The sequence below is a fragment of the Heloderma suspectum genome, chromosome 14, assembly GCF_057233095.1.
Source record: "Heloderma suspectum isolate Gila_16-S chromosome 14, 16-S_ref, whole genome shotgun sequence".
Lineage (NCBI taxonomy): Eukaryota > Metazoa > Chordata > Lepidosauria > Squamata > Helodermatidae > Heloderma > Heloderma suspectum.
This window is the reverse complement of record NC_139471.1, coordinates 4512635-4535638: the sequence shown is the minus strand read 5'-3', so window position 1 is coordinate 4535638 and position 23004 is coordinate 4512635. Positions and strand designations below refer to the sequence as shown.

Below are 23004 nucleotides of genomic sequence, written 5' to 3'. Positions count from 1 at the left end.
TTCATTTCAGTTCATTTTTTATCAGGATTTACCCAGTTTGCACCTTTCAGACCGAACATGGGCTCAAACACAAACTGTGGTCAAAGCCCATACATTTCCAAGCTTGCAAGGTGATTTGCAGACTGAAAAAACATGTGCAACAGCATGCATACATTTGGAAAATGCGCATGAAAAAGTGTGAACTTTTGGAAAATGCACACAAACATGCTGTAATCAATGAGAGAAGAATGTGTACATTTCAAAGATGCACACAACTGATGCGTACATCTGGAAAAATACGCATTAACATACACATGGATTTTCATGCCCCAAACAAACAAAACACAAAGCTCATAATCTGATATGGACTTGAGTCAGAACAAGATTCAAGATGGAATTTGGAAAACTTTGCCAAGCTCAAATTTGGCTGATTTGCACATCCTTATTTATGACTAGTCCATTGGTAGTTAATACTATGCTCTGAACATCAGAAGCTGCCTTATTTCAGGTTAGACTATCCCGATATTGTCTCCCTGCCAAAGGGACCCATCAATAGAGGATGCCTTCAAACAGAGGACAGCCTAAAGCATCTCTCCTGTCACCTGAAGCCTGGCCGTTTTAGCTAGTAATGTCAGAGATTGAACCTGAGACCTTCTGCACTAAGAGTGAAACGCACAGAGCCCAGATTTCTACAGCAGGATACAATAGCATAGTCCCATCATCAGCATCCCCCTTTCAGTTTCACCAAACCAGTGGGTCAAATCTGCTTTTTAACATCCTAAATTAATAGCACTTTTTTGCTCACCTAGGGAATTTGGGGAAATGTTCTGGGGCATAAGGTAGTTTCACTACTTCACGGCCCTCTGAAAGGAGCCTTCTCTATATTGCGATGTGAAACCCAAAAAGTGATATGAAAAATAGGACTGGGCTAAAACTACTCACAGTACTAAAAAACACTTCCCTTTTTTAAAGAAGAAGACTGCTTTTCAGCACTCCTTGTACAAAGTGTTTGCCTATTTATCGATATTGCCCTCACTTGCTCTTACCCTCAATTGCCTTCACTTGCCTTAAATGCAGCATTATGGCTCCTTTCTACTCCATACATGGGCTCCTAGATTGGCTAGCATCAGCCACATGACTGAGCCAAGGAGGAGAGAGCAACAGCAACCAGGGGAAACACTACATCATTGACTGGGATCCAAGAAACTTAAAATGTTTGTACAAACCATTTTACAGGGTGAAATTCTGTCCTGCCAAAATAGCTGTTTTCAAACTCCCCCCTAATCCTACTTAAAACCATTAAATGGCCAGTTTCACTTACCTGGGACGAACTGCAACATGACCCCATTGTCTAACCATTTGGTCTAGACTGGGATTTTTAACAACCACCATCTATTTGCCATGGCTCAAGCAAGAGAGTCAATTCTGGCCGCCTGAGAAAAGTGCATTTTCCGCTAGATTTTAAAGCCAACAACAAAAAGATCGCAATACATTGGTGCAAGCCCATGAAGTCACGTTCCTCCTCTGGAGGAAGCCAACATGAGTATCTTCTGTTCCTAGAGCCATCTAAATGGCAGCCACAAAAGCATCTGTGAAAGCAGCCACTTCCTTCGATTCACAGAAGATGGTCAGGCCTACCGAGAAACCTGGCTCACAAATCTTAATGCCTGCAAAAAAGACGGTGTGTTGTTGTTTTTGCAGTAGAAGAGAATTCAAAAGCAGGCAGGTGCAGAAGATCTCTCTGGTACAAAGTGAAATCCATCTTGCGTGACAGAAGAAGTGGGCACACTGCTAATTTCACGGGATGGTTCCTAGCAGTGGAGTCAGAGCACAGGAGGGGAGCCGCTTTCAGCATTTCGGAGAAGCTCTTGGGGGCCGCATTCTGGTAGTGTATGTTCATTTGGTGCCATTTAAATTCAGAAGCTACGCCAAATGGGCTCTAGAGACCCCGGTGGGTAACCAAGCAAAGTCTAAACAGGCAAGGATCACCACAGACTAAGAAGTACATTGAAATCCATCTGATGCTTCATTTAAGAAAATTACAAATGTTAAGAAAAGATAGCATGGTGGTTATATGTGCGTTAGCAACTGTCCCTGTGATTACATTATTGTCAGTGAAAGAGAACGTAACACAAAAATGAGATTAACCAAAAGTTACAATTCACAGACCTGGCACCGCAAATGCAGCAAGTGAGATAACAAATTGAACTTCTAATATTATTCTTAGGAGTCCCCCTCCTCAACTGTCCTGCATTCTACTTGCCTTGTGAAGCTAACAAAACATGGGGGGAAATTGTGAATTCTCCCTTTTTACTTCCTCTCTATATTCCTTGATATAAAAAGCTAAGCTAAAGCATGACTAAGTTCCTCTAGGCATGTAAAGAATTAAACTCAGTTGAATGTAGAAGCTGGGGTGAAAGGACAAACCAAAGACTTGAAAATAATGCTAAGTTCCATCTTCAGAAATAAGATAAAGTCTCAAGCTTCTAAGACCTAACTTCAGATGTTTACCTGTTTGGGCTTAGCTTGGCTACCCACTGGATGTAAACCAGTTCTAACATACCTTGGGGAGAGTGCAACTACACGCATCCCCAGGACGCAAGCTGAAGCAGTTCCGCGCACCGAAACCCCCATGAAAGAAAGACACTGCAAGCCAGACGGCTGCAAGAGATCCAAACAGGAAATTGCAGGCATTGAAATGCGGCTTTCTAATGTGCAGCTTGGCTACACTCCTAGGGTGAACAGCAAATGCTAAACAGCCAGACGTTAGAGCAGGCTTCCTCAACCTGGGGCATTCTGGATGTGTTGGACAACATCTCCCAGCTATGCTGGCTGAGGGGTGCTGGGATTTGTAGTCAAGACATCTAGAGGGAGGCTCGGAAGGCAGCAACAAGGGAAATGGCCTTCTTGGTGGTAGCCCCCCAATTCTGGAACGATCTCCCCGACGAGGCCCACCTGGCACCAACGTTGTCATATTTTCGGCACCAGGTTAAGACTTTTCTCTTTTCTCAGGCATTTGGCGGCGTGTGATGAGTTTTAATCACATCCTGGATTTGTCTTATGGTTAGGGATGACTGCTCAAAGTTGCTTTTAGATGTATTTTGCCTCTGTATGTACTGTGTGTGTGTTTTGCTGTAAACTGTTTTTAAACATTGTATACTGCTTTTTTAATGGTTTTTAATCTTTGTAAACCATCCAGAGAGCTTCAGCTATGGGGCAGTATAGAAACAACAACAACAACAACAACAAGGGGCCCCAGAACTTGAGTTAGACCATTTGCCTTGCATATATCACAGTGAAGTTCCCCATCAACCACCTTCCTAGATTCCTTAGGGAGACTCACTTCTAGCAGCTTCAAGAAGTTTGAAAACAGGGGCAGCAGATTCTGGTCATCAGGAGGTGATCTAAATGTGTCACCCCCTTTTCAAGCTGTGGGCTCTGGAATGCTCTTTGTTTGCAAAGCTCTGAGCTCCTCGCTGCCCTGGTATGCATCTTGCCCCCACCCTCTCTTCCTGCTCCTTCTGATGGCCTATGATGTGGTCATGAGCGCCTGAAAATGGATCGTGCAAAATGCTGCCAGCCTTCTGACAGTTTATCCCACACACAAACACACACACACACACACACACACACACACACACCTTCCCTTAGGTCAGGGGTGCAGAAGGTCTTTCAGCCCAAGAGCCGAATTCCGTTTTGGAGAAGCTTTCGGGGGCTGCGTTCCAGTGGTGGGCAGGGCCAAAGGTGGCAGGGGAAGAGTCAAGACACCAAAAGTAACAGCCTATTTTAGCTTAAAGCTCTTACTTTAAGGAGGCATTTCTTAGGAGAGGCATTTCAACCTTTTAGACTGGGGGGGAAAACTGCACAACTCCCAGGAAAACAACTAATGATCGGTGTTTGGGGGAAAGGGGGTGAGGCCAGGGGAAGGGAGTGTGGCCATCTGGGGAAACACAGAGGGCTGGATCGATACCCCAGGCAGGCTGCATGAGGCCTGCGGGGCGAAGGTTCAGCACCCTTGCCTTAAGTCTTTTTGTTTCCCTGACTAGATCCTGGCTTGGCGTCAAGTATCTCCCTTTGCACATTCCTGACCGTGTTCTGACCTAAACAACTCCTCACTTACTTTGGAATGCTCCAGGATTGGCCCGAGAGGGCATACTCAGAATTCGCACATGCTCGTTTTAATACACTGACTTAATCTCCAGGAGAGCCTTCCCCTGCCTGGTACCCTCTGGACTACAACTCCCAGCACCCCTGACCACTGGCTATGCTGGCTGGGCTGATGGGAGTGGAAGTCTGAAACGTCTGATGGGCACAAGGGTGGGGAGGGTGGCTCTGAGGGGCCCTGTGCTCTCCCGAGGCAACCCCCCTCCCCTGCTTTGTCTATCCATTCGTTCCCCTTCCAGTCTCTGCCCCACAGCCCGGTAAGGCTCCAGAGACCAATTCCGGAGAAATGCCAAACGTACTGGGACAGTTCGCTTAGAACTCTCACTGCCAGCAACCCGGCCTTAGGAGAGGCCTGCCGACCTTTTAAAATGGTGCCGGGGTTGTGGGGAGAAATGTAGGAAAGCCAAGGAATAAATCATTCCAAATAACTGTTGGTCGGGGGGAAGGCATGGCCTTCTGAGCAGGACCGGCCCTACCTTTGGGCAGTGAGGCGCCTGCCTCAGGCAGCAGATTTGGGTGTCATGAAAAGGGAGCAAATGGCTAGTTACTCGGTTTGTTGTTATTGCCTTTTGACTGTCAAGGGCAGGGAGAGACAATTGTGGGATTTTCTGCTTCATGTGCGATGATGACTTGCCTGACTTTGGGTCAGTGGCGGTCTGGGGGTGGGGGACACACCATTTGCCGCTCTGCCTCAGGCAGCAAAATGTCTTGGGCCTGCCCCGCTTCTGAGGAATCCCAAAGAGCTTTATCGGGGCCCCAGGAGGGCCAGATGGGGCTTGCAGGCCTGGGGTTCCCCACCACTGGTCTAAAATTGCCCAACCGCACCACCAATGCAACCTAATGTGTCATTTGGGCCTGGGAACTTTCATTTAAGCATTGGTTGGGCGGGGGGCGCGGAAGGGGGGAGGAACGCCGCTCCCGTCAGGAGAGAATTGCATGGAATCACGTCGCGTGCTGCAGCTGCTCGGAGGCCTGGTGAGCTCCGAAGGAGCAGGTTGGAGGGGGGAGGGGAGGGGGAAACTGCACGGAGGCAGCTTTCGGATGCTGCTATAGCAACAGCACCGGCATTCCTGGGGTGGGGGGGCCCTCTGCCAATGGGAATTTGCTTCGCCCGGCTTTCACACTTCCAACGGGCTGTCTCATTGGAGGAGCAGGTGGATGCTTCCTCAAATCAGGGACGCCGGCGGAGGCCGAGCTCTCCGTTCCAGACTTGCTCCCGGCCCTCTGAGGGGAGACCACACCACTCGCTTTAAAACCACACACACACACACACACACACACACCCCTTGACGGTGACGTTAAGAGCAAGACATCTGGTCTTAGATGGGGTTGCACTCCCACTGGAGGACTGTGCCCTCAGGCTGGACATTCTCCTAGAAGCTCAGGTGGCCGCAGTGGCCAGAATAACTTTTTACAAGCTCCGGTTGCCACTTTGGGTTCCAACCCAATCTGGAGAGGGAGGATCTTGGCTCAGTGATTTGTGCTCTGGTGACATCCCGGCTGGAGTACCGTAATGCACTCTGCGTGGGGCAGCCCTTGAAGATAGGTCGGAAACTTCCGCTGGGGCAGAATGCAGCCGCCTGGATATTGGTGGAGCCCGGGTGGTCTGCTCATACGACACCAAGATTTCACTAGCTGCATTGGCTTCCAGGGTATTTCTGAGCCCAGTTTAAAGTGCTGCTTTTGACCTTTAAAGACTGAAATCAGGGGCAGGAAATTTTGGGGATCCAGGGGCCACTTTCTACCCATCCCCATGGGCTGCATTCCTGCTGCCCCACCACCAAAATTCAGTAGCACGGCAGCAAAAAACCCCAGCGGTTGCCCCCACCCTGCCCCGCAGAGCAGCTTTCAAACTGTGCCACCTCCAGGTTTTTAAGACCCTGGGGCAAGACACCTTCCACGGGTCCCTCCCTCCGTGCCTCTGCCTTCTCACCTTCATGGCCACCTGCTGCTTTGACTCCCCTTCTTCTTCCTCACCATTGCTACCCCGTGCAAGCAGAGAGCCAGGGAGCAAGCTGGCAGCAGCATCTTGCATCTGGGCTGGAGCGAGAGGCAGGGGAACAAGCAGGTTGCGATGGGGAAGAGGAGGACCAAGTCCAGGGGGCTCTGGTCAGGGGACTCCTGTTGGGGTGTGGACCCTCGGCAGGTGCCCAGCCACGCCTACCCTTTTCGCTGGCCCTGCTTTCAAAAATGCAGTCCTTGGCCTCCACAATGAAAGTATATCGCTTGCGAATGCTTTCCTTCAATACAGACTGATCCTGAACAAAGCCGGCCTGGTCCTCCATTCCATTCCCTCTAGCAGCTGTTAAGTCCCGCCTGCCTCCAACGCACAGCCCTTCTGGGCTCTTCCGCCTCACAGTCTCACGCAAATAGACCAGATTCTGCTGTATGGGTAGGCAGGGGGCAAATCCCACAACCCCGTTTTTGTGCTCCTCTGTGTTTGGTCCAAATTTGCGAGGGGGATGAGGCTGGCTTTGCACAAAAGCCACCTCCTTGCCACAGTCGCCACTGCCCTTTCGCTTTCCTTCTGGTCCCCATCCACAGCACCTTCCCAAAGGAGCACAGCTCGCACGCTGGAGGAAGGCAGGTGAACAATCAGCTGTAGCAAGCAGGGGGAAGAGGAGGACCAGAGGGCTTACAGCACAGGTGCAGAACCTCTTTCAGCCCGAGGGCCGAATGCCATTTCAGAGACGCTCTCGGGGGCTGCGTCCCAGTGGTGGGTGGGGCCAAAGGCAAAAGGGAGGGGCCAAAAATATCAAACATACCAGCAGACCAGCAACTACGCCTTAGGAGAGGCATTTCAACATTTTAGAATGCAGGGGCATGCAAAAGGGGAGAAGAGGGGAGAATAATAATAATAATAATAATAATATTCATAATGCATTATTAGTGCACATGGTATACCACAGGGAAACATATGGCAGATCTCTGCACCAAGGGGCATACAAATTTAAATTTAGACCAAGATTAGCGGAAGAGGGAGACATGCAAACACGCAGGACAGGGAGAATATTATTAATAAGAATACTATTTATTTACTATTAATTCTTTAAAACATTTGTATCCCGCCCTATATCATTAAGATCTCAGGGTGGTGCACAGATAAAATCAATTTTAACAGAATAAAACAATAATTTAAACAGCTGAAAACATAAACATTAAACAAGCTAATACCAATTAAAATCTAAAACAATAAAATTGTTAAAACAGTGCGCTACTTTAGGGAATGCATTTAGCCCTCAAAGGCTTTGGTAATAAGCCAAGTTCTTACTTGGTGCTGAAACGAGACCAATGTCTGCACCGATCCGGCCTCCAAGGGGAGGGCATTCCACAACTGGGGTGCCACAGCAGAGAAGGCCCTCTCCCACGCCCCACCATAGTGTACGTCTCGTACTGGTGGGACACAGAGGAGGGCCCTCCAACAGATCTCAGTCCTTGAGCAGGCATATGTAGGGAGAGGCGCTCCCTCAAATATCGAGATCCCAAGCCACTTAGGGCTTTAAATGTCATCACCAGAACCTTGACTTCCGACCATAAGCATGTTGGCACCCGGTGCAATTCTTCAAGAGTGGTATTATGTGATCTTTATGAGATGTTCTGGTCAGCACTCTAGCTGCTGCATTTTGCACTAGCTGCAATTACTAATGCATTATTTATTAGTGGACATGATGTACCACAGGGCAACATAAAGCAGGTCTCTGCACCAAGGAGCTTACAAATCTAAATTTAGACCACGAACAGGGAAGAGGGAGGCATGCAAAACGGCCGGAGAGGGATGATAACAACAACAGCAACAACAACAACGCATTATTAGGGGATGTGATGCACCACAGGGAAACATAAGGCAGGTCTCTGCACCAAGGAGCTTACAAATCTAAATGTGGACCAAGAATAGGGGGTGAGGGGGGCCACCTGCAGCCCTGGCTTAGGGGGTGGTCAGTGCTAGGGGGTGGGCCCCCGCAAGTGCCCCAGAATGCCGACCACTGGCACTGTGACTCCCGGGCCAAAGCCAAAGGGTCTTTCAAGAACCTGTTTCACCACCCGAAGGGGAAAACAGCAAAGGGAAAACAAAATCCAAGATGGCTTCTGGTGGAATTGTCTTAAGAGAGTGGCTTGGCACAATGTACGCTCTGTATAAGGACACACCACGAGTCATATACCTGCTTTCTTCTCTCACACTGAACACTGCCTGACTCTTTAGCGTAGAGGCAGAATACGCCACGGCAGGGGGTGGGGAGAACATATGTGCTGTAGCACCCGGTAGAGCGGCATTATCTCATCCTTCAGACTTGTGGCGTACTTGCCAAAAGGTTGGCCGGCCCTGTTTGAGCTGCTGCAAAAGCATTCAGAAGACCTGGGATTTGGGGACGGAGGCCAGGGTTGCCAAGAAAGAGAAGCAGAAGCTCCAAAAGGTTTCTGTCTGGCTCGGCTGCCTCGAATGTCATAAGACTTTCCACAAAATAAACCATGTCGGTTAATTAAGTCGGCAGCTCTCCATTAATGAGAGGTTGCATTGGCGCATCCTGGGAATACATGAACCCTTGGTGAATGGTTGGCTTCACAACGAAAGGAGCAGAGAGGAGGGGGGAGAAATGCCTGTGCCTTTCTGAGGTCTGACAGGTACATGGCATGGTTATTATCATTCCTGTTAAGAGCAAACTCGGGTGGCTGAGTGTCGACAGGCTTGGAGCCAAAAGGGGGCCGCTGAAAAAAAGGGAGGCATCAGAAAGTTGGGGTGAGCCCCAAGGTATGCAGAATTTAAGACAAATAAATAAGAAAGACCTCAAAGGGAGCAAAATCCCCCTCCCGAAATCTCAGTGAGGACTTGGCATGCTCAGTGTCTCCAGCTGGAAAGCAATAATGGAAACAAATAAGCAAAGCTTATAGCATCCTGGAAGTGCAAGGCAGGGTTGGCTAGAAGATTGGTACCCAACCTTTTTGGATCAGTGGGCACATGTGGAGAGAGCACTGCGGGTGCTCTCACAAAATGGCTGCCATGGAGGCAGCTTGACCATTCATAAAATGGCTGCCGTAGCGGGCATGGCTGGTCACAAAACACTCATTTCCCAGAAGGCAAATTGGTGAGGCTAAAAGAAAAGTCACTTGTCCAAACATCTGTGAATGCCTTATCTGGAAGACGGATGTCTGAGAAATCCGCAACGGAACCAAGTGGGTTTGGATTTTTATGAATCCAACCCATGGGATTCCACAGCAGACTGGCTTTTCCCACTTTGGGCAGATTCTGCAGACTTGCGGACCATTCTTCTAACCTTATGGAATTTTATGCAAATTTTGTCATAGAAAAATGCACAAAAATTAAAATGCACAACCAAAAATGACCATTTCCCCAATATGCTAAAGTGTGAAGATGCACATTTGGGGGCAATTTGTGCATTTGGGGAGAATTTGCGCATTTTGCATGTGTGAATTTGCACAAATTTGGAAACTAAAAAAACTCAGTTCCATTGATGGGCAAACACAGACACAGAAAAAACACAGACAGAACGGATTTTACATCCCTAATCTGGAATGAGCCCATGAGGACAAAAAAGTACAGCGACGTCCTTACTAAATACAACAAGAGTAAGGTGTATATATAACACATTTGCACAGGGGGCCCCAAACTTTTTTGGGGTAGGAATTTTGAGAGTGTCATGGGTGCTTTCACAAAATGGCTGCCACAGGGCTTGCCCATCCATAAAATGTGCGTGTGCACACTGACAGTAGGCTGTGATGTATGTATTTTTGAAAATCAGTACAAAACACACACACCCAAACCCAAACATATCCAGTCTACTTACTGGGGTCCCCAACCTTTTTGGGTTGGTGGGCTCATTTGGAATTTTGAATGTGCCATGGGCATTCTCACAAAATGACTGCTACTGGGAAGGGCTTGCCCATTCACAGAATGGCTGCCATAGTGGGCATGGCCAGTCCCGAAACACTTAATTGTCACAGTATTTTGTGTGGGTATGTAAGTGCGTGTGTGTGTGTGTGTGTGTGTGTGTGTGTATATATACACACACACATACACTCGCACATTACGTTTTCACAGGTATCCAGGCTACAGGAAGCCTTTACAAAAACAAATGGTGGACGTGAGGCGCGAATCATCTCATGGGCATAAGCTCTGAAGACAATGATTTCCCCCATACTCCCGCCTACGTCAGAAGCGTTCAGAGTTCGAGAAGTTGCAGGTTGGCGACTGACAGATGAAGTATTCTCCAAACCTATTTTTAGACAAAGAGACTCAACAGCCCCTTAAATAGGTGAAAGCTGGAGGGCGTCTGGCACTCTGGGCCTCAGCCCAATGGTAAAGGCATAGGACACACACACTTTTGCGCTCAGCTAACGTACTTGCGCCTCTCACGGATCGGCAATTTCATTTAGATTTCCGTTTGCCTCTGAGGTTGGGGGGAATTGAGCTGGCAAGGGAGCAACAATGTTTGGGAACATACACACACACCCCAGTTAATAACAAGCATTATTAGCGTACATGGTGCACCACAGGGAAACATGAGGCGGGTCTCTGCACCAAGGAGCTTACAAACTTAAATTTCAAATGACAGCAAGGGAAGAGGGAGACAGGCAAAAGGGCAGGAGAGGGAGGCAATGGATGATAATGATGGAGGAGGAGGAGAGCATGATGGGAGTTGCAATCCCACACATCTGGAGGGTACCAAGTTGGGAAAGGCTGGATTAAGGGGATAAGGTAGGTCCTGAGCTGGGTTTGAATACCAGGGGAAAGCAGCCCCACGCAGGCTTTCTGGGGGTGCAGTCTGGGATGCAGCCGTAAGGAGAGAGTTGGGCTTCTGAAAGGCCTCAATTCAGAGAGAGGCAAAGGTACCAGGCAGGGATAAGTCTGGCTATGATGGCAAAGGAATAGGCAGAGAGCAAGAAAACCCAGAGGGCCAGCGGTAGGCTGTGCAGCCATGTCATGGTGAGGTTGGAAGTGCGGGCACTCATCCTGACAGCCACACCCCCAAAGAGAGTCCAAAATGCAGACAGATGTGTCGATCCCGATCAATAAACCAGCAAAGCTCGAGCAGTTTTCAGTCCTTCCAGGAACAGGTCTTAAGTAAAGCTATTGTACATGGTGTTGCAGAAACTCTTTCGGCCCGAAGGACAAAAGCCATTGTGGAGAAGCTCTCAGGGGCTGCATTCCATCGGTGGGTGTGGCCAAAGGCAAAAGGGGCATGGCCAAAAATGCCAGCCTATTTTAGCTTATAGAATCATAGAATAGTAGGGTTGGAGGGGGCCTACAAGGCCATCGAGTCCAACCCCCTGCTCAATGCAGGAATCCAAGTCAGAGCATCCCTGACAGATGGCTGTCCAGCCTCGTCTTGAAGGCCTCCAGTGTGGGAGAGCCCACCACCTCCCCAGGTAATTGGTTCCATAGTCGTATTGCTCTTACAGTCAGGAAGTTTTTCCTGATGTTCAGCCGGAATCTGGCTTCCTGTAACTTGAGCCCATTATTCCGTGTCCTGCACTCTGGGATGATCAAGAAGAGATCCTGGCCTTCTTCTCTGTGACAACCTTTCAAATACTTGAAGAGTGCTATCATATCTCCCCTCAGTCTTCTCTTCTCAAGGCTAAACATGCCCAGTTCTTTGAGTCTCTCTTCATAGGGCTTTGTTTCCAGTCCCCTGATCATCTTTGTTGCCCTCCTCTGAACCCTCTCCAGTTTGTCTGCATCCTTCTTAAAATGTGGTGCCCAGAACTGGACACAGTACTCCAGATGAGGCCTAACCAGTGCTAAGTGGAGGGGAATTAGTACTTCCCAGGATTTGGAAGCGATGCTTCTATGAATGCAGCCCAAAATAGCATTGGCCTTTTTTGCAGCCACATCACATTGTTGGCTCATCTTCAGCTTGTGATCGACAACAATTCCAAGATCCTTCTCGCTTGTAGTGTGGTTGAGCCACGTATCCCCCATCTTGTAACTGTGCATTTGGTTTCTTTTTCCTAGGTGCAGAACTTGGCATTTGTCCCTATTAAATGTCATTCTGTTGTTTTCTGCCCAGCACTCCAGTCTATCCAGATCACTTTGAATTTTATTTCTGTCTTCCAAAGTATTAGCTATCCCTCCCAATTTTGTGTCATCTGCAAATTTGATCAGCATTCCCTGCACCTCCTCCTCCAAGTCATTAATAAAAATGTTGAAGAGCACTGGGCCCAGGACTGAGCCCTGCGGTACCCCACTCGTTACCTCTCCCCAATTTGAGAAGGTCCCATTGATAAGCACTCTTTGAGTCCGATTTTGTAGCCAACTGTGAATCCACCGGATCGTTGTTACATCTAGCCCACTTTGAGCTAGTTTTCTCATCAGGATATCATGGGGCACTTTGTCGAAAGCTTTGCTGAAGTCGTAGTATATGATGTCTACAGCATTCCCACGGTCTACAAGGGAGGTTACTTGATCAAAAAATGAGATCAGATTTGTCTGGCAGGACTACGACATTGTTTTCAAGGTGCTTCCAGATGGATTGCTTTATGATCTGCTCAAGAATTTTCCCAGGGATTGATGTCAGACTGACTGGTCTGTAGTTCCCAGGTTCCTCCTTTTTACCCTTTTTGAAGATAGGGACAACGTTAGCCCTCCTCCAGTCATCTGGCACTTCCCCTGTCCTCCATGATTTCTCAAAGAGAATAGACAGCAGTTCTGAGAGTTCTTCTGCCAGTTCCTTTATGACTCTAGGATGCAGTTCATCTGGCCCTGAAGATTTGAACTCATTCAAAGTAATGAGGTGTTCCTTGACCATATGCCTATCAATCTCAAGCTGCAATCCTGCCCCTTCAGCCTGTACTTCGCCTTTGTCAGGGGGGTCATCGACCCTCTTTTGGGAGAAGACTGAGCCAAAGTAGGAATTGAGCACCTCTGCCTTTTCTTTGTCATCTGTTATTGTTTTGCCATCCTTATTTAATAGCTGAACAACCATTTCTTTCCTCTGCCTTTTACTATGCACGTAGCTGAAGAAAGCCTTTTTGTTGTTTTTAACATCCCTTGCTAACCTCAGCTCATTCTCAGCTTTAGCCTTCCTGACGCCATCCCTGCAATTCTGTGCTATCTGCTTGTACTCTTCCTTTGTTACTTGGCCTTCTTTCCACTTCCTATATGTGTCCTTTTTTGTTTTCAGGTCATCCCTAAGCTTTTTGTGAAGCCACATTGGCTTCTTCTGTTGTCTTCCACCTTTTCTTCTTGTTGGAATTGCTTGTGATTGTGCCTTGAGAATTTCCTTTTTTAAAAGCTCCCACCCATCTTGGACTCCTTTTCTTGCTAGCATCGCTTGCCATGGGACCTTACTGATCATTGTTCTGAGTTTATGAAATGCTCTCACTGCTGCCACTACGTAAGTCTTAGGAGAGGCATTTCAACCTTTTGGAATGGAGGTGGGGGAAACCATTCCAAAGCTATGAAGCCACCAAATGATCAGCAGTTGGGGGGAAAGGGGATGTGGCCAGGGGAAGTTCTGAGATAGCCCTTAAAAGAGTATAAGTATCTAGAGCAGGGGTGCAGAATCTTAGATTCATGGGCCAAATACGGCCCACCTTGAGGCCAAATCTGACTCATCCCCGCCAATCATTTGGTGGGTTCCCAGCTGCTTCCCCCCCCCCCTTCTAAATGGTTGAAATGCTTCTCCTAAGGCCAAGTTACTGACAGGAAGAGCTTTAAACTACAATATGCTGTATTGTATCCCACCCACTTTTGCCTTTGGCTCCGCCCACCACTGGAATGCGGCCCCTGAGAGGTTCCCCGAAGTGGAATTAGACCCTTCAGCTGAAAGAGGTTCTGCACCCCTGATCTAGAGGGTCTCCTAAACATGTGTCAGAAACAGGCGAGTTTAGAAGTTAACTCACATGTCACACACATACTGCTTGACCCTTTCCTGGTATACATGGCGCACCACACAAAACGGAACCCAGATTTCAGCCGGGAGGGTTTACGGACACCCACCGCCAGTGCAATCTGTCATCATTTTTCAGAAATGCACAAATCAAAATGTCAGTGGTGAGTTTAAAAGGTACTGCTTAGTTTCACATGCCTAAACAGTTGTTTTCATGGTTGGCTAGCTGTCTTTTCAGAACAATTTGCAGGAACTGAAAATGATGCACGATTCAAGTAGCAAGTACAGGGTATGCTCCCAGAATCCCTCTGAGTTAAAACTTAGCATATGAAGAATTGAGATATTCTTTGTTTTAAGCATATAATCCAGATTATACAGAAAGCTACCTTACAAACACTACAAATATCACAATTTCCTCCTTTAGATGTTGTTGAACTGTGTTATCCCAAAAATCGGCAAATAAAGACCACCTATTATGAAAAAGATTTGGCCCACCTGGGGGCCAAATTTGGCCCTCCAAGGTTCTCTTCTCCTGGCCACGCCCCTTCTCTGCATTTTCCTGGCTTTTGTGCATTCCCCCCCCCTCCATCACTTCCGTTCCATTTTGAGCAACCTAGCCTGAATCTGATCCCTTCAAGGAATTAAGCAAAGAGGACATAACATTTTTGACAGTTATGTCCAAAGGAGACCATGGTCAAACTTGGAACCAGCTGTAAGCTTGCTTCAGCAAGGGGAAGAAAAAGGGGAAAAAAAAATAGAGACATACGCCAAACTGAAATAGCAGTGAAATTCCCCTAAAGTAAGTTGACATTGAGGTTTGGTGCATGGTGTAATTTTACCACAATTGGAAACATGTCAGCCAAGAAGCCCATTCAGAAAAGCATGTCCCTTTCCAAGCAAAAGAAATTAGAAGAGGACTTGCTTATTCAAGCAGCCCTTTGGCATATGAGTGAGTCTATTGCGTTGGGTGCTGTTTTTATTCTTTTACTGTTGAGTTCTTGTGTTTTAATGCATTGATTTTTATTATTGTATTAATCAAGTTTTATTTATGATTGTAAACTGCCTGGAAGTCCATTTTTCTTGGTAGAAAGTTGAGGTACAAATCAAATCAATCAATCAACAACCTACTTGGGGCTCAGCTGCACCAAAAACTGGGGGTTCAGGATACACTATGGTCTCAATCCTGCTGGAGGGATCCACTTCAGGAGGAGGGCTCCAGGAGACAAACTGCGTCAAGGAACAGTTTATACCAGGAGACTGGGGGGCGGACCAGGAAAAGCCTGGGCTTCTGGGGGAGATGGCCACGGGACCATCCCCATGGCCAGAGGAGGCGAGACCCACCTCTGAGACGGAGATGGACCTCCTTGCCCCCGGGAACGGCACCATCTCAGGAGGCAGGCCAGAATAATCCCTATGGAAAGAAGTGCCCGGGGGCAGAGGAGGGCTCCTCATGAGTAACAGGTTCCATGTGAGCAGGGCCCTCCTCTTGAGAAGGACTTCTTCCAGAAGCCTAGGCTGCTCTACAGCTGAGACCTGAGTGGGGCACCAAAAACGTCTGCTCAGACACCTCCATCCTCAGCAGGGAGAGCTGGAACAACAACGCCTTTACACCAGCTCTGCTCCCTGATCTACCTAACCCATCCTCCAGCAGCCTTCCTGTGAGCAGATCCTGGGCTGCCTAGTGACTTTGCCTCTGGACTTCTCTGTGCTCTTCGCTTGACCCTTGCTCGCCTAGGCCTCAGGTTGCTCTGCACATGCATGCTCCTCCTCGTTTGGTGCTGCGCTCTCGGTGTGAACCCTGTTGGCTTCACCCCAGACTCTGCGTAAGGACCGCCTCCAGCCCTGACACATACCCCATCCCACCCTGTAAGCATGATACTGGCTTTCTGGGTTTGATGGACAGGTGTTCTCTAAGTAGCCCTGTTCCCCCAAAACTGGAGATGCCAGAACGAAGCTGGGACTTCCCATATGCTGAGCTCTGGCCGATCCCCATAAGCACATACTGCCTTATACCGCTTCGGACCCACTAATCTTCGCTACCCAGGTCCGGCTCTGCGGACGAGTAGGCTCTCCTGAAATTCTCAGGCAATGGTCTTTCGCAGGCTTATTGCCCGAACTCCTCTGAACTGGAGGATCCAGCAACTAAATCGGCAGCCTTGTGCATGGAAAACATATGCTCCCAGCCACCACCCAGTATTTGACCTCACACGCACACTGTTCCCTCCCTTCTTCGCCCCCTGAAGCTCTCGCTTCCATACGCCAACTGTTAAAACATAAGAATCCACATTACAGTTTAGCCACGAGCCTTTCCCTTGAGCAAAAGCAGGCCGATGACTAAAAACACCCCCCTGTTGATGCTCATAGGACATATCTCTAACAAGCAGCAATAAACAACTTTGTAAACGTTAGGAAGGCAGCAAACGCACTGTTCAAGGAGGCCACGAGAGAATGCATGTGTGTGTTTGGCCTGTGTCCTGTAGTACTCGGATGCTTGGAGAATGGCTGTAGGTTAGTGGTAGAACAGTTTAGAGCCATGAAGCAGTGGTCCAACGTGGTGGCTCCATGGTAGAGCCTCTGCTTGGCATGCAGAAGGTTGCAGGTTCAGTCCCCAGCATCAGCAGGCATGGCTGAGAAAGAACCCTGCCTGAAACCCCCAAGAGCTCCTGCCAGGCAGTGTGTCAGTGTGTGGACCAGGTGTGTGGACCAGGTGTGTGGACACCCAGGCCCGCAGGCCAAATCTGTCCACCCCTGTGTTCCCAGATGGCCACACCCCTTCCCTTGGCACTATCCCCTTTCCCCCCAACTGGAGATGGGTGGTCTCTTGGATCTTGCGCAGTTCTCCCCCATTCTGAAAGGTTCAAAAACCTCTCCAAAGGCTTGAGTGCCTTTTTTTGGAAGGCAAGGTACAAATAGGGAAGTCCAGCACTGGGAAATCCAGCCCTTTTGGGGTCTGACAGGTTTCAGGGAGTTGTTCCCACAATCTGGGAACTTTTTTGGATTTTTTTCCTTTCCAGGAAAAAAAGCATTTTGCACAAAAAGCATTTTGCACAAATTTCAACAGCAATTTGCGCAAATAATGCAAATTGTGGCCAAAAACTGTCATTTCCACAAATTGCTTTACACAAATAATAACAAAAGCCCAGAAATCCACAAGCTGGCCCGACTTGATGCAGATCAAAGCGAGCCAAAGTCCAGGGGTCTCGAGCTGACTGAAGCTTGATGAACTTCACCCCCGGATAGATTCTTCGACATCCCTAGGTACCAATAAAATAAATACTGGCAGTAACAGCTTTAAGCTAAAATTTGCTTCGTTTTTCCTGTTCTGGCTCCTCCCCTTTTGCCCCGCCCACCACTGGAATTTAGCTGCACGAGCTTCTCCAGAATGGAATTTGGCCCTTGGGCTAAAAGAGGTTCCCCACTCCTTGTGTGGACAATAGAGAGCAGGATAGACCAATGGTCTAATCAGGTAAAGTTTCCTATGTTTTAAGAACGTAAAGAAGAGCCCTGCTGGATGAGATGAAAGGGTCCATCGAGTCCAGCATTCTGTTCACACAGTGGCCAACCAGCTGTCAACCAGGAACCCACAAGCAGGGCATGAGCGCAACAGCACCCTCCCAGCCATGTTCCTCAGCAACTGGTGCACATAGGCTCACTGCCTCTGGTACTGGAGGTGGCACAGAGCCATCAGGACCAGTAGCCATTGATAGCCTTCTCCTCCAAGAATTTGTCCAACCCTCTTTTAAAGCCATCCAAACTGTTGGCCATCACTCCTTCCTGTGGCAGCGAATTCCATAGTTTAACTATGTGCTGTGTGCTTTTATTTCAGGTTAATTAGCCAGTGGAAACCTCCTCAAGTTGTAGGAATATACTTTGCAGCAAAGACTCACTTTCCCTCTCTCTCTCTCTCTCTCTCTGTACGTACTTTGATAATGCATCCTGAGGAGTATGGTGCGCTTTTTGCCAAAGAAATTCAGAGTTTCATGGATACTGCTGATTCACACAAACTTATTCTGCTTTATCATAAAGAAATTGCAAGGAAAATATCCTTTCTCGCTCCACTTCTATGAGTCAGGAGAACCAGGAGGGAGCTGGCAACCCTTGAGATCTCTGCGGAGTTCCACAAAGTAAACAACCTCAGCGCACACATGTGAGGGAATCACTGCATATTTCAAAGGGCTGGGATGCCAATCTCCCTCTCCATCCGGACAGCCTTAGGAGGAAAGCTGAATGAAGCCAGTGCAAATGGCTTCAGTGGGGCAATGCATCTGCTCTGGGTTTCAGTCAGAACCAGTCAGTACTGTAACGAAGCTATCCAAGGTGCTGAACCCTGGCCCCCAAATGGGTTCTGCATCTTGGATAGCTCCTTTGGAGTTCTGGCTGAAACCCAGTGCGGATGTATAGCCCCACTGACACTGGAGCCACCAGCCTCCACTGAACAAAGCCAAAATGGGAGTACATGAAGTAATGTACTCCTAGGGCTCATGTGCGTCCCCTTCCATGCCCCTCCAGCGCAGCCACCCTCCCCTCTCTTCCTCTGGTGTCCCTGAGAGCTAGAATGGAGTTTTTCCTTCCATTTTGAACTAACCACCGTTACTCGTTATGACTGAAGCAAGAACTGTGGTTCATGTTAACAACGATTTAGGGAAGCAAGCCAGGATAATAAACTACAGTTTGAAGCTGGCTTGTTTCCTGAAACCACAGTTAATGCTAACTGTCCAAGTTCAGTCACAGCAAATAGCTACAGTGAGTTGAAAACAAAAGCGAAAGTTTCCAATCTCCTCCTCGCAGCCACACCAGAGGGAGAAGCCCTGAGGCTCGCCTGTGTAACAATAAACCATAGTTTAGTTTTACATGTGAACCAGACCACGGTGATATTTTGTAGCTTTCTAGTGTCCTTAGAAAACAGATATGATAGCCTAGCTGGTATCGTAGCCTGAAACATCAGATAGCATTCCGAACATGTCCACCAAATTTCATTCCAATATCTCTATCTGTACTGGAGAATCTGCACCAGTTTCCCCAACTTGGTGCCCTCCAGATGTTTTAGACTACAACTTCCACCATCCCTGACCACTGGCTATGCTGACTGGGGCTGGCAGGATTTGTAGTCCAAAACAGGCTGGGGAAGGCTAATCTACACTACAGTATTTTTTCAAAACAATTGCTGGTCTGATGGCACTTGGTGATCAATACACTGCAGTATCAACCACGTTTGTAACGCAATTGAGTGCCACGTCACAAATGCATAGTGTTGCAATTGTGGGAGGAGGAGAGGTTTGAACAGTCATGCATGCTTTATCATTTGCGTTCATAGTGCATGCACGTGCCACAAGCCACACAGAGTAGTGCTGCAATTATGGGAGAAACTAGAGAGCATGTTAATGTTTCAGGTTGCTCCTTTAAAAAAAAAAAAGTCCGCTAACTCCACATAGACCTTGACTGCTACACAGGAATGGAGGTTTAAAAATAACGTGTGCTGTTATTCACTGCTGCACAGCTATGAAAGTACACAGTGAAAAATAGTGACAAAAAATTAAATACATCATAGATTTTCTTCCCACAAATCCCATGGAAACAGCAGGGAACAAAAGGAGATGGGAAGGAAGTATAGATCCTACTGTGGGAAGGGGGAAAGAAAGAGCAGGGAATAGCAGAAGGGGGGAGAGAAAGATGAGGGGAGAAGGTGGGAAGATCATGGTGCCATTTTTGGCTATTTAAAAAAAAGTTGGGTAACTGCGTGCATATCTCCACAACTGTGCAGGAATACTTTAACAATGAAGTGTGTGTATGATCACAGCTGCACAGCTGTGTAAGTGCACAGTGAAAAATGGCCACATGCACAAAACCATGGATTTCCTGCCCGAAAATCCAATCAAAATCCCTGCAAGAAAACAGCAGGGAATTGGAGGAGGAGAAAGACACAGGAGGGAAGAAGAAGGTGGGCAGAAATATTGCAAAACATCTTTAAAGCCACTGCCACCCATCAGAATTATCATACTGCTAGATTGGAATGCATAAGACTTTGTAGCACACGGAAACCACAAGCCCCAGGGAAAAAACACAAAAATAGTTTGGGGGAAAATGACATATTGAGGGAGAAATAGCAACAGGGCAACTGCCTGGGAAGTTATCTAGATGGTACTGTGCTGGGATAAAATGCTAATGGCAATTGGCCCGAAGGGAGTTCTCATCGTAGGACCAAACAATGCAGCATGAAGTAGTTAAACCCATGAACTCATGTTCCCAACTAGATTTTGAAAGAAGCCTTTTATGGGGGGGGGGCAGAGGAGTACAAAAAAAAGCTGGGGTTTTTAACCAACAAAACTCTGGTTTCAATGGCCACGTACTACCCCAAATCCCTTTCTCTAAAGAAAAGGAAGCTGCTACGTGGTTTTTCAGTTAACAAGATTCCCCCACAGAATCAAATGAATGCAAGGAGGTAGGTGGGAGAAAGAGGGAAAATATTTGCGGAGAATGCTGACCCACCAAAAGCAGACAAAGGCACTTGTTCAGCCTCAGGCAGGGAAGCCAGAATGAATAATGCAGCTTTAACTCAAATATCCATTACATTTCACTGTGTTTTTTGCAGTGGCCCCTCTCCCAAAGAGCTCTTTCATGACATCAGCCATCCCCGACCTGGCGCCCTCCAGATGTGTTGGGACTACACCTCCCATTATTCCCAGCAGGCAGGGAATGATGGGAGTTGCAGTCCACATTGGGAGGGCACCCAATTGGGCAAGGCTGCATTACACACTTCACAGATGCAACAAAAACAATTTCTACCGAGGGTGACACATTTGAAAATGCACCAGCTATACTTAGCAGCGCTGCTGACCAATTTTCACAGTGGCGATCAACTCCAGGTGGGGGCTCACATGACTGTATGCTCCTCTCTAAACAAATTCCCTGCACATAGAAAGCTAGCACACCTCCCTGGCACTCTAGCTTTCTAGATGCAGGGATGTCTTGACTTGTTCATGCACAGAGGAGCATGCAGTCATGTAAGCAAGTTATACAGCCCAGTTGCAGGTTGACCACTGCAGTAACAACCAGGACCAGGACCAAACCAACAACGAGCAGCGTGTGCAGGCCAGATACAGGTTGACCATCAGGCTGACCATCTGAGTGAGACGTAGGCCTCTGACAGGAAAAAAGTGTTGGGCCAGGGACCGCTCTAAGTCTGAGAAGACCCAGGGAAAAATGTCCTAAGGTGAGACCCTTCCTACTTAGGCAGCAGTGAGTAGCAGCATTGTCTGAAACTACGCTGGCAGCCATTTTAGCTTTCAGCTAAAATATGCTGGTATGTTTTGAGTTTTGGCCACACCCCTTTACCTTTGGCCCCACCCTGTTTTACCTTTGGCCTTGCCCCCAGAGGGCAGGGCTAAATACCCCAAATACTAGCATATTTTAGTTTAAAATTCTTACTGCCAGAACAGTAACTAAGTCTTAGGAGAGGCAGTTCAACATGGTAGGATTGGGGGGGGGGGGGCTGCACAAAAGCCAGGAAACTAAACAAATGGTGGTTGGGGGAAAGGGGGTGGGGCCAGGAGATGGGGCGTGGCCATCTGGTGAACCCTGGAGGGCTGGATTGAGACCCCAGGTGGGCTGGATTCGAGGATCAACAGCCCTGTCTCAAACAAACAAGAAACGAATGGGACTTTGGATGAAAGGGTTAGGCTGGCTGCCAGAGAAACTGGCCCAACCAGAGTCCACCCTGAGAAGAGCCTTCAGTGTGGTGGCCCCCTTCCTATGGAACTCCCTGCCTCTGGAGGTCAGGCAGGCACAAACACTGTGTCGTTTCCGGAGCCTCCTGAAAACATCTTGATTTCAGGAAGCCTTCCTTGACTGACCACATTACTGAAAACTAATGATGGGTATTGCATTGTAATGTTTGATTTTACCTAGCTTGACATTCATTTGAAATGTTATAATGTTTGTATTAGTAAAATGAGTTGTTTATTATTGTAATGATGTACTATTTCTGATAATGTACTGGAATGCTTTTTTGTTTCCGTATTGCTGTTTTGTTAGCTGCTTTGGGCACTTTTTTGTGGAAAAGCGGAATATAAATTAAACGATGAACACGATAATGATGACCAGCCATGGTTTTTATCGGTATTCTGTTTTTAAAAAGAACAATTTTTAATATGGACTTTTATTATTATTATTATGTTCACTCTCCCTATCTTTTTATCTTTTGTTGTTCACCGCTCCAGAATCAGTCTAGATCAGATGTGGAGTGGTATATAAATGTCGTAAATAAATAAAAATAAAGAAATGGGCTGTGGTGGGTGCTGGATCGCGCTTGCCTCATGACCGCTGATCACAAGCGGCAACGGTTGCAAAACACACTTGATTATGTACACAACTGCATATAACGTGTGGCATGGCTCTGATGTCCTTTTCTATAGCTGGAATAGGATACAACTATGTGACAGCTCGGGGGGGGGGGTAACAGCAAAAATGTGCGATTGCTCTTTGCACAGAGTGCCGTGGGAAGAAGTACTGAAGACTGGAAGCCCAATTACAGAAAACATCCAATTCGCCAGGACAAACAAAGAGCTCTTGAAAATGTCACTCCGTTTGCCATGCGTGGTGCCTTGTAAACACATGGCAAATTCTTCCCCACTCGCTACTGTGTTCAGCCTTTTCTGGGCTTACGGGTTGTGCAAGGGATAAGATCCGCTACCCTTTTGACTGGAGGAAATGGAGACTGAACCGGGGACTGTCTCCGTGGAAAGCATGTGCTGTATCCCGTAACGGGGCTTGCTGGAGGAGCTTCTGGGGGGCCACATTCCACTGGTGGGCAGGGATGAAGGCAAAAGGCCAGGTCCCCCAAATGCCAGCTTATTTGAGCTTAAAGCTCTTACAGCCTGTAACTCAGCCTTACAAGAGGGATTCCCCTCAGGAGAGGAATCCCATTCTTATCTCTGACCTGCAGGTTTTTGTGGAATGAAGAAAAGAAAACTAGAATAACTATAGAAAAAACAAACAAAGTCCTCAGCGTTAGTGCGTG

General features: G+C 47.7%; 1 protein-coding gene across 26 annotated transcripts in view; it reads right to left on the bottom strand.

Moving 5' to 3' along the window:
* The window catches only part of FNBP1 (formin binding protein 1), a 165574-nt gene that overhangs the window by 114257 nt on the left and 28313 nt on the right, over nt 1-23004 (bottom strand). For 3 of the 26 annotated variants that reach the window (XM_084820970.1, XM_084820955.1, XM_084820965.1), the window contains exon 1: nt 1301-11997. The exons of the other annotated variants lie outside the window; for them this stretch is intronic. In XM_084820970.1, coding sequence (XP_084677096.1) covers nt 1301-1327 — 27 coding nt within the window. In that variant the 5' untranslated portion in view covers nt 1328-11997. Of the gene's footprint in view, nt 1-1300; nt 11998-23004 lie in introns of those variants that run through there. 26 annotated transcript variants of the gene reach the window in all.